General features: G+C 44.7%; 1 protein-coding gene and 1 long non-coding RNA gene across 6 annotated transcripts in view; one reads left to right on the plus strand and one right to left on the minus strand.

The window, feature by feature from the left end:
* CLIC5 (chloride intracellular channel 5) overlaps window positions 1-15,301 on the plus strand; it is a 197,000-nt gene that overhangs the window by 124,774 nt on the left and 56,925 nt on the right. For all 5 annotated transcript variants that reach the window (XM_077999832.1, XM_077999833.1, XM_077999835.1 and 2 more), the window contains exons 3-4: window positions 4,918-5,043; window positions 12,967-13,073. In XM_077999832.1, the coding sequence (XP_077855958.1) occupies window positions 4,918-5,043; window positions 12,967-13,073 (233 nt within the window). The remainder of the gene's footprint in view (window positions 1-4,917; window positions 5,044-12,966; window positions 13,074-15,301) is intronic.
* On the minus strand, window positions 11,298-13,047 carry LOC114677600 (uncharacterized). The gene is made up of 2 exons (XR_003728963.2): window positions 12,912-13,047; window positions 11,298-12,291 (listed from the first exon to the last, which is right to left on the minus strand). It is a non-coding gene; the product is annotated as an uncharacterized LOC114677600 (long non-coding RNA).

Below are 15,301 nucleotides of genomic sequence, written 5' to 3' on the forward strand. Positions count from 1 at the left end.
TATTTTCTTTTTCTTTTTATTTATTTATTTATTTATTTATTTATTTATTTATTTATTGAGACAGAGTCTCACTCTGTCACCCAGGCTGGAGTGCAGTGGTGCGATCTCAGCTCACTGCAACCTCTGCCTCCTGGGTGTAAGCAATTCTCTGCCTCAGCCTCCCGAGTAGCTAGGATTACAGGCACGTGCCACCACGCCAGGCTAATTTTTGTATTTTTAGTAGAGACGGGGTTTCACCATCTTGGCCAGGCTGTTCTTGAACTCTTGACCTTGTGATTCACCCACCTCTGCCTCCCAAAGTGCCGGGATTACAAGCGTGGGCCACCGCGCCTGGCCTTTTTCTTCTATTTTCTAGGCACTAAACACTTTCTGCTCCTTTCTATTGCTGCCTTCATTGTTGATCAGTAGCCAAGTCTAGAGCATTCTCTTATTGCACTCTCTCTTCCTCCAAACTCTTTTTCATTCTTAAAGCCTACAACTGGTTCAAGTCTCACCACTGCCATCCTGATAGTCTCATTGTTCTTCAAACTGGTCTTCCAGGTTCACACGTTCTCTCTCTCTTTTTCTCTCTGTCTGGCCCATCCTTTATGTGATTCTAAGGTTATTCTTCCTAAAATAATGCTTTAATCAGGCCACTTTCATGCACAGGAAACCTTTGATGTTTCCCATTGTCCACGGACTTGAGGCATCCAAAGCCCCGATCTGTCTTTTCCTTCATTCTTCCCAACACTCTTTCCCAACACTTCTCACTGTGACCTATCTACTCTGTCAGGCTGGTCTGCCTTCTGCTGTTCTTCTTCATTCGATCCTCTATCCCTTGGCTGAGCTGCATCCTCTGTCTAAAACAGGCCCTCTCTTCCTTCTTGTCCCTGGCCTCAGGCTCAGCTTCAGCCCCACCCCCTCTGTGAGGCCATCTCATACCCATCCCCCCACACTCACAAGCACACCCATCAACTCAGCCTCCCTCCAGAATCACCCAGCACCTGCTGTCTATGTTGCCTTGTGTCGTTATTCAGTGTTTCATCAAGTTATGAGGTTTGCACCCCTAATGCTTTACAGCTGGTGACAGCTTTCTCATTAAATAATAATAATAATGTATAATCCTTGAAGGAGGTCTTACTACTCTGTGTTATTTGAGAAATAACTGAGACAGATATATTTAAATGACATGCCCAAGATGCCAACTAGAAATTAGAGGGGCTAAAAACTCTATCTGCTTAGTTCAAAAACTATGCTCTCCATAATACATCAGTTATGAAGTTTGTTTCATCTTTCAAATGAGACCTTAAGTCCCTCAAGGACAGACCAGGATCGGGTTCTAAGTTTCTTTATATCCTTCATAGCAACTAGCTTTTCACAGGTCCTCAACTACTATCTGTCAAATAAATGAACTTGCATCCACTATGCAATTAGTGTCTGCGATAACTAAAGAGAGTAGCAGACTTCTGAAAGAGCAGCTTCCTTCAGTGGAGAATTGGAGGTGTTTGGATTGCCATGTGTGAGAGAGGACTTGTATGTCCGCTGGAGAAGAGAGTGGGAGAGGGAATTACCTCTGCCCGCGTGCTTCAGATGGTTTGGTTCTTCCTTCACACGAACACACCTGGTCCAGCCAACACCCCTTTGACGTAGGCCAGGCAAGTAGCACCACTCCATTTTTACAGATAAGAAAACTTTCCTACCGTACCCCCACCCACCAACACACACAGTAATTTCTAAGAAAACTGATTTATTTTCCTGGTACCACCCTTTAGTGACTGAATAATCTTGAACTTTCAGCGCCTTGGTTTCCTCACCTGTGCAATGGAGACAGTGTGTTTTTAATCAATAGGATTATGGTGAGGATTTATTGAGGCAGGCCATATAAAACATTTGCTATCAGTCCTGTACCTGACTCATAGCAAGAACTCCATGTGTGTTGGCTATTCTTAGAATTATCACTGGGTTCCTGGAGCTGGCAATCCAGTAAGGAAAAGAAGACCAATACTCATTACACAGTTCATAAATCATACCTGGCAATATGTCATCCAATGCTAATGATATAGTCTCAACTATAAATGCTGAAGCAGGGTCAACAAAGACAGAGGGCAGCAACTCTAGCTAAGCATCGGTGGCCGCAGGCAGTACTTTCCAAGGGCGTCTGACTCCAGTGGCCATGATTCTCTAGAGTCCCAGGAAAAAACCCACCGCCACCACCACAACACATTTCTGTATCTTTAAGCCACAGAGAGGTGACTGAGAGCACACATGTTGCTGCCTTGTGTCAGCTCTAAAAACCAGGAGCAAATAAAGAATGTCCTTTCATTGTCTAAAATGAGGGGCATGCACAAAGTAAACAAAGGGACTAAGTAAATTAGATTTTAAAAATACTTTCCGTCTCAATTGTCTGAGTTCCAAGTGCCTCAGAATGCAGCTGGAGAGCGTGTGTGTTTGGGGAGGGACATGGGAGTAGCACAGTAATTGAAATTCTTCTCTTCCCCTCCCAAACTGATTACTCCAGGAATTTGTTTCATTACAGACTCCTCTACCCCCACTGTTTACTTTTTTACAGTTTCTTCGTTTAATGTTTTCCACTCCCGACTCCCACAAGAAATGTGGCATTCTCAGAGAGAGCATTTGGGGTGAATCCGATGTTCCAGCTCTGTCTTGGAAGTCGCCACCATTTTCTCTCCTCTTCCCTACATTATTTTAGTATAAGCCTCCCCTTTCCCATTTTCCCCAATCTGCCAGCCCTTCTTCCCCCTCACTTTGCTCCATTCTTGCTCTTGCATTCTGACCAGCTGGCACAGACACAGAAGCACACTCCTGGATATTAACAGGACCTAGCCGTGTCAAACACAAGGCCACTTTCCTTTCCACTGCACTTGGCCTTCCTGCAGGTAGTCAGTGTGCTCCCCAGTGCACGCCAGAAACACCACTTAGCACTGCTGTGGGCTAAGTGCAGAAAGTTCAATTAATTGCTCAGTTAATTAATTGTTCATTCATTCGACTGGGGCTGCGTTCCAGAATTTCACCCACTTCTCCATCATCTAGGACTTTCTTTCAGGATAATTTAGGACTTTTGGGTCTCCTCTTTCCCAGCGGGGAGAAATGTGCTGTTGCTTTGGTTATCTTGGATTTCTTTAAGTGTCTGACCCAGAAACCAACAGGCACACCAAAGAGCTGTCTGTCTTCTTAGGGACCAAATTTGCTGCCTATTACATGTATATGTGTATGTTACCTAAAAGATCCTACCGGGCCCAGCAAAGTTTGCTATAAAAAGAAATAACTTTCACAAACCAAGTGTTCTATTTGAATCCAATCACAAAGCGGAAGTTGCATTTACTTAGAAAATAAATTGTTTTTAACTTAAGATAGCATTTAAGTAACCCCATAATTTTTAAAAAATAGGCACAATTTCTGACTCCTAGGAGATTTTTGATTTATGTATGTTGAACAGAATTTTTAAATATTTAAAGAAAAATAACTTCTTTCTAGTAAACCTAGAACCATCATAAGTCATATTTTGAGAACAGTAGATGCTTGAATTAAGGTAGATTATGGTGGAGCACGAGTACTGTAGCAGTGGAGTTGCCTGCTGGTCCTCCCCACATTCAACTGAAAGCCAAAAGCCTTCATAACTGGATTGAAGTTTTTACCAATGTCAGACCAATATTTGATTTCTAATTTTGCAGCTACAATCACTCATTTTTAAATTTAAAATGTGTGAGTTTTTGTTGTTGTTTTGAGACCGAGTCTCACCCTGTCCCCCAGGCTGCAGTACAGTGGTGACATCAATGGTTCACAAGTGCCTCGAACTCCTGGGCTCAAGCAATCTTCCTGCTTCAGTCTCTCAAGTAGCCGAGACTGCAAGCACAGGCCTCCATGCCCAGCTAATTTTTGTTTTTTTTTTGTAAAGACGGGGTCTCGCTATGTTGCCCAGGCTGGTCTCAAACTCCTGGGCTCAAGCAATCCTCCCACTTCAGCCTCCCAAAGTGGTGGGATCACAGGCATGAGCCACTGTAGCTGTCTCAAAAATGCATGCTTTATTCATGTAGCCATTAAAAATATGTATCTACTGAGGGCCTCCTATATGCCAGGCATGGTTCTGGGTCTTTTCCCTTATGGAGCTTGAATGGAAAGGCTTTCTCTCAGGTATCTTCTTACTCACCAATACTCCCCAATAGGAGGTTCTTGGTTCAGAATCCTTGGTACTAGCCTACCTGGTGTTTATGGAGGAATAATCTTAGCAATAAGAAGACTTTTGAAAACGTCTTCATTTAATAGTTTTGTTTTCAATCTAATAGTTTGTTTATTTTCCTGGCTACCCAAAGGCCATATCTGGGGCTGTTTATAGATCAAAAAAAGTATTTTGTTGAGTGTGACAAAAGGCTGACCAATGTTAGACATTAGTTATTAGATATTAAAATATAAGTTACACACAATAGAAGCATCTAACTTGAACAAATGGCCCAAACTCCCAATTTTTTTGTATCTGGAGATATTTGTTAGGAGAAAAGTATGATCTAATTCATTAATTTTTGAAGTATGGAATCATGTAGAGCACATTTTTGTTAGGCAGATTAGTAAAAGAGTTTTTAAAAGCAAAGCCCCACCTCTCCCCTGGGTAATTAAAGCTTGGATCTGACTTAGTCACCTGGATTCTCTCCACTTTTTCAATAGCACTCAACTCCTTCATCTTGACTTGTTGCTCTCTTGCTGACTGCACTGGACACACTTCCTGGGCCACACCACATTCTTTCAGAACTTTCTCCAACCTCCCCTGCCCTACACACCATAAATTTATGCACACCATAAATCTGTTTCCCCTGACAGGCATGTTGGACAGTACAGGGCATCTAAGTTACAATCAATCTTAGGTTTCCCAGAACAGGAAGCACCCTGCTGTAAGCCAACATCTGAATCTTGCTCTCTCTACAGAAAGCCAGCCGACCTGCACAACCTAGCCCCTGGCACGCACCCGCCCTTCCTGACCTTCAACGGGGACGTGAAGACAGACGTCAATAAAATCGAGGAGTTCCTGGAGGAGACCTTGACCCCTGAAAAGTAAGGATCTGTTTCTTTCTGGAGCTGTTGAATGGGAAGGGTTCATGCTGGACCTATAAAGGCCTGATGTTAACTTTGAGCAGATGCGTTTCCAAAGGAACCTCACCAGTCCAGAGAACAGGACACTGTCTTCAAAGAGAGAGCCTAGGACCCCCAAAGGGCTGCGAACCTCAAAACCACTCCATGAAATCCACTCAAGAGTAGATATGGCCTATATCTACTGTGACTGAACAAGAGCCAGTCACTCCCACCTACACAGAGTGATTTTAGGAGCCCTAGGATACCACGCCTCCCTCGTCCCAGTATGTCCCCTTCCCTCCAGCTCACTTTGCTTGGAAGACCTCAAAGTGAGGGCAAAGTTTCCTTCATTTCAGCACCAGAGCTGAAAGGCTGACAGAATGAAAATAAGTCAGGAAAGGGTAACCCAGGGACTTAAAACAACATCCAGGGTCTTAAATCTGACCAAATCTGGTCTGACTCCACAATTAAACAGATGAAAAAACTAACTAAAAGCAGCTCCTCTTCTGCAAACAGGTTCGGGGAGAGTATAGACCAGAGAGCTATAAGTTCTTGTTGGGTGACACGTTGCTACTGATGGAAAAGAGCGTAAAAAGGAGACAGATGGCTTCTAAAATTTACTCAAGCTAGACTTGTTCGTTACAGAATACTGTTATCAAGGATTAAAACAATCACAATTTTTGAAAAAACTAGAAAAATAATATTATATGTAGAGTGAGGCAAGAACTTTATCCTGTAGGGTATTATCCTGCAGTGAGTCCTGTGGGGTATCCTGAGAGGGATTAAGTACAGGAGGAGGGGAGTCCGTTTTAAGACCTACTTTAGAGGTTGAGGGAAGTTGGTATCCTAGAGGACCATGAAGCTGGAGATAAAGGAATTAATTCCGGGGACTGTCCAGGCAGGACAGAATGATGGGCTGAGCCAAGACAGGGCAGGAAAATCGAAGGAGAGGAGTAGGAAGGGTTCAGGACATACTAAGTAAGTAAAGTAAGTGGGATTTGACTACTAAAAACCACTATTCGGCATTTATTTTAAAGTTTCATTTATTCATCAACACTTTTATAGCCTTCATTTTGTATCAGGCACCATTCACAGCACTTAGCTAATATGATTCATTTCATCCTTCTAGCATCTTAGGTACTATCATTAACCTCATTTCACAGTCAGGACAGGGTGAGAGTAAGTCACTTACCCAAGGTCGCACATCTAGTGAATTGCTGTTAAAAAATTAAAACTCCCAGTCATGCTCCAATTAAGCCTTAAACAGTCATACATTCTTCCTTAAAAATATTCTTTGTCATCCATATTCAGACAGTTTATTTGCACACTGAGAGTGGAAAGCCACCTCAAGCCCATTGGAAGCAGCTGAGTATACACTTTAAATAAGTGCATTAAGTAAATCAATAGGGCAGCCCCACGTAGACACACACATCTCTGAACAGGACACCAGCCAGCCACTTGACTGGAAGTGCCCTGGGGGAGCCCAGACTCCATCCCCGTCCCCGGGACTCAACCTCATGGCTAGCACTGGTTTGAAATCCCACATGAAAAAATATGCTCTTTTCAATAACTAGAGTTTAGACTTTGCCTGGGAGACTCATAGAGGCAAGTTCATGACGCAGTTAACATTTTCCCTTTTAGAAGTAACACTGGGCCGGGCGCGGTGGCTCAAGCCTGTAATCCCAGCACTTTGGGAGGCCGAGACGGGCGGATCACGAGGTCAGGAGATCGAGAGACGATCCCGGCTAACACGGTGAAACCCCGTCTCTACTAAAAAATACAAAAAAATAACCGGGCGAGGTGGCGGGCGCCTGTAGTCCCAGCTACTCGGGAGGCTGAGGCAGGAGAATGGCGTAAACCCGGGAGGCGGAGCTTGCAGTGAGCTGAGATCCGGCCACTGCACTCCAGCCTGGGTGACAGAGCAAGACTCCGTCTCAAAAAAAAAAAAAAAAAAGTAACACTGGCACTCAGGAGTGGGGGCTTCCATCATGATCATTAGGAAGTGGAAAGTGGAAGCAGTGAGGAGCAGAGGGCCCCATTTGGTCTTTTGCCAAGCAGTGGATGAAGGGACTCGGGGCTCGGGTACAACCCTAGTCTGCTAGTGATGTGCTGTGACCTCTTGAGCCAGTCCCTTCACCTCTTGAACCAGTCCCTTCTCTGCTCTCGGCCTCGGTCCCCTTCTATGTGACAGGATGCCTCCCAGAGCCCTTCTTGCTCTCTGATTCTTCACATGCCCTTTAGCCAGGTTCCCCCACCACCACCACACCACCCCCAGTACAACTGTGCCTTTCCTGGGCTGCTTCTCTAACTCAGGGGTCTCCAATCTGCAACCACAGTGGGACCACAAGGTGGGCAGAGATCACTGGAGTCATATGCCCCATGTGTCCTTGAACATTATTCCAGAGGGGAGTCATCATCTGACTTCATCATCATTTCATCAGATTCTAAGTTTCCATGATCCAAATAGAGCTGGGCAGGGCTGGATGCAGACCCTCCCTCCAGTCTCTCCTCTCCACCTACCTTCCCTGTCCTGAGCTCTGCTCCCACTGGTCCAGATCCTTCTCTGCACTGCAGTTGTGTATAGGAGGTTTTATGAAGTGCATTCCTGCCATGTTAGTGACCTAACAATCCAGTACACTCAGGTAGCCGAACCCTCGAAGCTGTTAAAATGCATATCTCCAGAAGGCTACCAAGGTGGGAGTGCTAAGGGTGAGGCCATCAGGTATTCCAGAGCGCTCCAGGAGTATACCTTAGCTGCCTCTGCACCCATCAGACTGAGGCAGGTGCCATAATCACCTCCCAGTAAATGTTACCAAGCCAGTGCCTCAGCCCCATAGAGACCTGCTAGTCTGCCCACAACAAACCACCAGCCTCACCAGCTTCCAAAGCGACCCAAGCTGGGAGGTGGAGGGGCTGGCAGGTTGTGAGGCCTCTGGAGCAGGGCAGCCTGGCCTTCTGGTTCTCTAGGGGGCAGCAAAACCCTCATAACCATTCACCAAGCGCTGGTCGGCCATGTGTTTCTCATCATACCACTATTTGTAAAAGCTGCCAAAAGCCAACACATTATGGGAGCCTTTTTCCCCTTAGCTTTATTTTTTAAAGGAGAAAACCACATACAAACACTCCAACCATTTTTTTTCAAATCACATTTGATCCCAGGGAGCATTTGGTGTCAAAATGAGGAATCCAGGAAGTCTCAAGTTGTTTCTAAATGAGACTAACATCCATCCCTCTCCTTAGACTGACCCAGTGAACACTCGACAAGGAAGTGTTGTGATTAATGCTGGGATTACTGTTGAGACATTCTGGCCCTTGCCTTTCATCTCCATGGAGTGGCCGAAGTTTCTAGGATTCAGCACTGAGAGTCAGGAGCCCTGCCTCTGGCCACCTCTCTACCAGTGTTTGTCATATGACCTTGGGCAAGCCTCTCTCCCTCTCAGACCCTCCTTGCCTTCTCATCTCTCAAATGAGGGGGTGAAACTACGTAGTCTCCAAAATGCCTTTTGTTGCATGTCCCACGATTCCATGAGTTTCTCAAAGTACTCTTCCAGAGCTGGCTACTGTCTCAAATAATCCTACTACATAGATGCTGTAATAAAAATTCAGGAGGGTAAACTGATATAGTCTAGTTACACAGTATGTCATTTAGTCACTCATCTAGCAAGAACGATTTAAGTATCAACAGGGTTCAGAACACTGACAGAATTGGAAGACAACTTGAATTCATTATTTTAAAAACTGTATAGCGATAACTCACCACAGTGAAAAACAAGAATGTTCTGACCTTCTGGGAGGTAGAGAAACAGCCTCCAGACCTCCCACAGGATGGCATGGTAGCTGGGGACAGGAAGTTTAGAGTCAGAGTGACTCAGGTTCAAATCCATACCACTAGGGTTGTGCTAGGCTGCAGTAACAAATCAGCCATAAAATTCCAATGGCTTAACAGACCACAGGTTTATTTCTCACTTGAGCAAATTCTGAGAGGGTAGTGTGGCCCTGTTCCATCCTGTAGCTTTTGGAATACATACCCTCCAAGTTTCCTTCAGCAGGGAAAGAGAGAAGAAAGATCTCCCAAAGGGTTTTGCAGGGCCAGGGCTGAAAAAAAAAAAAAAGTCATGGTGACGTTACTTTCCCTCCTATCACATTGGTCAGAATCCACACACGATGCCAACTTAGGTGCTTAGGTGAGAGAGCAGCTGGGAAATAGAATTACATGGCTATTTAATGAATATGCATTATTCATTCATCAGGCAAATGACCTGAAATCTCTAGAATCTTTAATTCTCACATCTATAAAACAAGAACCATACTGTTGATCTTATAGGGCTATTGTAGAAAATACTACTACTGAGCATAGTGCCTGATATGAAGTAAGAGCTCATTAAATGGTAGCTCAAAGAGTTAGAAAGAGTGGTCAGTGCCTGTTTTGGGTCTGTCTCCCAGGTGCAATTGTACAGACAATTGGTGACCTTAGGTCTTAAAACCCCAGATCCTAAGGGATATCTTTTAATGAATAAGCCAGGCCTCTTTCACCTCCAGGGATATTTTGCTTACACAGCAGACATGAGTAAAGCTCACAGTCAAGGATTAGAAAAGTCAGACGCATTAACCTCTTTCTCGCGTGAGGGGTTGGTGAACTAAGGAAGTGGGAACAATGGAGAAAGGAAAGAGAGAGGACGTCCTTCCACTTTTCAGCTCGTTAGAAAAAGGAGGGAAAACACTCAAGCTGCCATCAGCAAGGGCATTCCATCAGGATCGTCTTTCTTTTTCTCCAGGGTATCTATCCCCAACACCAGTCTCAGGGCCTGGTCCTCAGTAGGTGTTTCATGCACATTGGTTTAATTGCATGGCGGGTATCCTTTTGTTTAGTGTCTTGGTTGGCTGCGACTAGTCGGTGAGAAATCAGTTGAAACTCTAAACCAGTTAGGGCACTTACCATCTGCAATGGTTTTCTCTTCCTTTTTGCTACTATTTTCTACTTTTGAATTTTTTTTTTTTTTTTTTTTTTTTTTTTTTTTTTTTTTGGTGAGAAGCCAACTGTTTTACTTCCCAGAATGAAAGTTAAGTGAACGCATCTGAAATAAGATATCTTAAAAACAGGTTTTAGAGAAATTTTCATCAGTTAGATCAGGGGTCAGCAGCTTTATCTGTAAAAGGTCAGATAGTCCTGTGTTTTTGGCTTTGTGTGCTCTTCAGTGTCTGTCACAATTCCACGGTGACACTGGGCAAGAAGCCATAAACTAGTATGGAAATGAATGGGCATGGCTGTTTCCATAATCTTTTACTTATGAACACTGAAATTTGAATTTCATATTATTGTCACATATCACAAAACAGTATCCTCCTTTTGATTTGTTTCAAGCATTTAAAAATGTAAAAACCATTGTTAGCTTGAGAACCACAGACAAATAGGGATCATGGGTCACAGTTTGCTGACTCCTGAGTTAGAAAACTTTATCATCTCTTTGATTATCATCAGATCACATCAAATGTTATTTCAAAGCTGTTTCTGTGAATGAAACACTCTTCCCTAGCCTTTTAGAGAAACAAAATGTTCTTTGTAGCCCACTTCTTTGCATATTTAAAACATGCCATAAATATGGAGGTAAAATGAATGCACTTATCCTATACAGTATCCTCCCTCAGTGTAGTTACTGAAATTTGTGAGATTAACACCTTAGAGACACGTTTCCCACAAGAACAAAGCTCAAATGGAACACTGCACTATACAGAAAAGTCCCAATGAGTTCTAGTGCTTGGGAAACAGGATGACACCGCCATAGCACCCTGAATACACAATCCTCTGTCATCAGCTTGGATTTGGTACCACATATCCCTGTTTGACCCACCTTGATTGTGAAGAAATGATCAGATGACTGAAAGTTTGACCAATTGATGAGATACAGCAAAACAAAGCAAGAAACCCAAACCAAGCTACCCACTGAGGTGTATTTTCTAGGCCTTTCTGTCCTTACATTATCAAGGAGAAACAAAGAACACTTGGCATTTGTTAATGGTAATATAAGTTTATCGATTCTAATAGCATGCTGAAGTCTATGTGAGATAGCTGAAATAGGAAGAGATGCCACTAAATTCCCACGTCTTGGTAGATTATCTAGTACCTTGCAGGAAGCCCTGCTGTGTGCCCCCAGCCACAGCAGATGAATGTGATGATTCTCAGTTTACCCAGGAAGACATATGTGGCGCATCGGTGCAGAGCGCCCCCTCCTGGTGGATGGAGATAGCTCCTCCAGGGTGCGTAGCTCAGCCTTTAGGGCTCTGGGGCTTTGAGAATCAACAGCGGAGTTTATGGGAAGCCACACAACGTGGAATTTAAAACCTAGTCTTCCACAGTGAAACTGCCTGGATTGGGATCCTGGCTCTGCCAGGCAGCCATGTGACCTCAGGCAAATTGCTTAACCTCTCTATGCCACCGTTTCCTTATGTGGGAAGTTAGGCTAATAATAGTACCAATAGAGTTGTTCTGAGGAGGGAATGGTGAATTTGTGTAAAGGGATTAGAATAGTGCATGCCGCACAGTAGGTGCTCAATGCAAATTACCTTTCACTGTTTCCAGAGAAGCAGTGGAGGGGGAAGGACACTGCTGCAGGGCCAGGAAACCAGGTTCTCATCGTCCCTACACTGTTTATTAGCCATCAACATTTATCTTCTCAGGTATCCAGCTCCCTTCCGTGTAAAAGGAGGACAATAATGCCTTCCTTATCTGCTTCACAGCAGAGAGTGGACTCTTCCAATGGCAGTATCTTTGAATTTACACAGCCACATAACATGGCCCCAAAAGGAGTCCTAGCTCATGGGCCAGTTGAGGAACAGAAAAGCATTCAAGAACAACAAATATTTTTTAAAATCTTGTTTGGTTCAAACTATCAAAAACATCAAAACAGACAAAAAGGATTTTGCTTTTTAAGCATAAAGCAATCCAACAGCCGGCAGTCAAAAACTATTCACCCAGAGATCACAAAGGTGCACATTAATTGAAAATAATGATAACCTGGCAACAGTCCCCCATCTCTTCCCACCCCTACCTGGCCATACCCATAAAATGCTTGTGAAATAATACTTACTTGAGTTGATTTTCTCACTTTGATGGGGCTAATGAGTCCAAGCCCTGGGTTCCCACATGAGCAAGTTTACCTCCTTCAGTCTCAAGGCCAATCGTCCTAACTCCGGCCTGCCTCTTGTATTATTCTGGCTTCAAAATGAAAGGCTCTGTGGGAGAGGGGAGGGGGAGCTGGATCATTGCAAATCTATCTCCAAATAAAATAAAATAAAATAAAACAATTGAAAACACATGTCCTTTTTTGGAGCTTGGTAGTTTCTGCATCTTATTACTGCACACAAATAATAAGCGTGTGAAGGACGTGTCAGAAGAGGACCGTGGGTATTCTTCCTTTGGAGAAGTGGTTTAGTGCTAACATACCTGGCATCTCCTTGCTCCCAGAATCAGCTCTGTGTAGCTAGGATTATAATCACAGTACTAGCAATAGATGGCTATTTTAGTGGGTAGGGGAAGTGCTGAGAACCCTACCTGATAGAGAGGCAAGCTCAGCAGGAACTTTGGTTGGGCGCTCTCACTGGCACATCACTGTTGGTGGTCCCAATAAAAGGACACATCCTAAGCCCCCTGAGTGGTATTCTGGTTCTTTACCTAGCAGACTGTGTCACCCTAGGCAGATCTCAGCACCTCTCTGGGCTCTGGTTTCTTCCATGGATGACCTAGGGCTGAGAATGCCCACCCTCCCTATAGGATGAGGAAAAAGACCCCCAAAACATTTTGTAGATGCAGCTGGAAAGGGAAGTATTGCTCATCGTGATAGGGATAGGCTCACCCTTAAAGGAGCTCCAAGTCTAGTGATTCACAGAACACTGCATCCTCCATTTCAGGTACCCCAAACTGGCTGCAAAACACCGGGAATCCAACACAGCAGGCATTGACATCTTTTCCAAGTTCTCTGCCTACATCAAAAACACCAAGCAGCAGAACAATGCCGGTGAGTGACTCCCTTCCACCAAGAACCCCTGGCAGTGTCTGCTTGCTGCCCAAGGCATCTTCAATTTGCCCATGGGTATGTCAAATACTTGGGCCAGAGAAGCATCTGGAACCAATACTGCTTATTATTTGCCCCCACTTCCCCCCCCCCACCATCTAGTCCCCCTTGACACAGGGGAGGCGGTGGTGGATCCTGCTGCCTGGCTGGTGCAGGAGGAAAGGCCAGGGGTTTTACTGCCAAGCTGGGGAGAGGAACGCAGTTTGTGCTCTGAGCCTGCCTTATTGCACAGCATAGTGCACTGCACAGGACAGTCCTAACTGCCCATTGTCCCAAGTTCACAACCCTGCCTGTGATCACATGAGAAAAACATATTCCCTCCTCCTTCTGGTCCCTGCAAGATTTCTCCAGGGATTTTTCCAGAGGCCAAGGGAGAGGCAGCACAGTCACTACGTGGCAAATGCGGAAGTCAGACCTGAGCTGTGTTCTCCCCTTCTGCAGGACAGTGGGCTCTGGAAAGCCACTCCTCAAAGCCTGTCCCAGCCTCCATTGTGCCCTTCATTTCTGGCATTGGCTGCAGAATTCAGAACTTGGTTCTCTTGCAGGGCCTTCTGAAAGGGAGCTGAGTCCCCTCCAATTAAGCTCACAGCACTTTCAGTCCTTCATTTGTCATTGTCCTTTAAGAATTACCTAAAGCCACTTGAATGGAACCATCCAATTAAGCAAGCATAACACTTGAAGAACGGTGTTAGGGCCATGAGGAACAGGCTGGCCACTGCAGTGCCAACCTGGGGGGCTTGGATTTTTATCCTATGGGCAATGGCAGCCATTCCCTTGCCCTCAGAATGGGATGACAAGACAGCCTCACAGGCTGGATGACTGGAGTCCAGCACAAAGCCAAGCAGTGTAAGTGCTCCATGAATCTTTGTGAATAAACGAGTGACTGATGCACAATGGACCAAAACAAGGGAATAGATGCTAGATGCCCCAGAAGCTCCAAGGAGAATAGCATCTCTTTGGATCAAGGCGACCAGCATATGCAGCCATGCATGGTCAAAGAGATGAAATGTTGGCAGGAACAGAGTTGGTGTAGTGGGAAGTAAATAATTTAGGAAGTTACTGAGGACCTGGATTGTGACAAGTGCAAAACTCGATTCTGGAGGTCCAAAGAAGAAACAAACACTTCCTCAGTCTTCAGTGCCTGGCAGGTGCAGAAGGAAAGGCTTCAAGTCAGTTTGATCCAAGAGATCTGGAGAGCCAATTAATCGCAGGTAAAAGAACAAAATAATTTCTGTCGAAGGTATTCAGAACCGGAAGCATTTACCATGGGGGTAAATGCATGAGACTCCTTTTCTGGGAGTTTCAACTGGGTCGTAAGGATTAAGAAAGAAGCAGTCGGCTGAGATCATTGAGTGGAAGATGTGGGGAAGTTGAGAAAAGGTCAGGGACAGAGACTGGAAAAAGTGACTGAAGCCTGCAATGCCAGCCTGAAGGGCTTGGTTCTTTGTCTTGTGGGCAATGGCACCCATTAGAGGTGTGTGTAGAGAAACTAGAAAGAGAGTGGCTTCTGGGAAATAAGAAGAAGGCTGTGTAAAATACTTTCAATCTACTTGGTGCTCTTGCTTCATTGCTGCTTGGACCCTGTAGTGTGCTGAGTAGTACCCCCGCAGAATTCACATCCAACCTGGGCAACATAGCAAGACCCTGTCTTAAAAAAAAAAAACTTGTTTTCAATTAGCTGGGCAAGGTGATGTATGACTATAGTCCCAGCTACTCAGGAAACCAAGACAAGAGGATTGCTTGAACCCAGGAGGTCGAGGCTGCAGTGAGCTATGATCATGCCACTGCATTCCAACCTGGGTGAAAGAGCAAGGTCCTGTCTCTAAAAAAAAAATTTTTTTTAATGTATGTCCACCTGGGATCTCAGAATGTAACCTCACTTGGAAATAGGGTCTTTGCAACTATAATTAGTTAAGGATTTGGCGATGAGATCATCTTGGATTTAGTGTAGTCCCTAAATCCAATGACTGCTGTTTTTAAAAGAATAGGAGAGGGGCCAGGTGTGGTGGCTCCTGCCTGTCATCCCAGTACTGTAGGAGACCAAGACGGGCGGATCACCCGAGGTCAGGACTTTGAGACCCCCATCTCCACTAAAAATACAAAAATTAGCCAGATGTGGTGGCACATGCCTGTAGTCCCAGCTTCTTGGGAGGCTGAGGCAGGAGAATGAC

The sequence above is a fragment of the Macaca mulatta genome, chromosome 4, assembly GCF_049350105.2.
Source record: "Macaca mulatta isolate MMU2019108-1 chromosome 4, T2T-MMU8v2.0, whole genome shotgun sequence".
Classification (NCBI taxonomy): Eukaryota; Metazoa; Chordata; class Mammalia; order Primates; family Cercopithecidae; genus Macaca; species Macaca mulatta.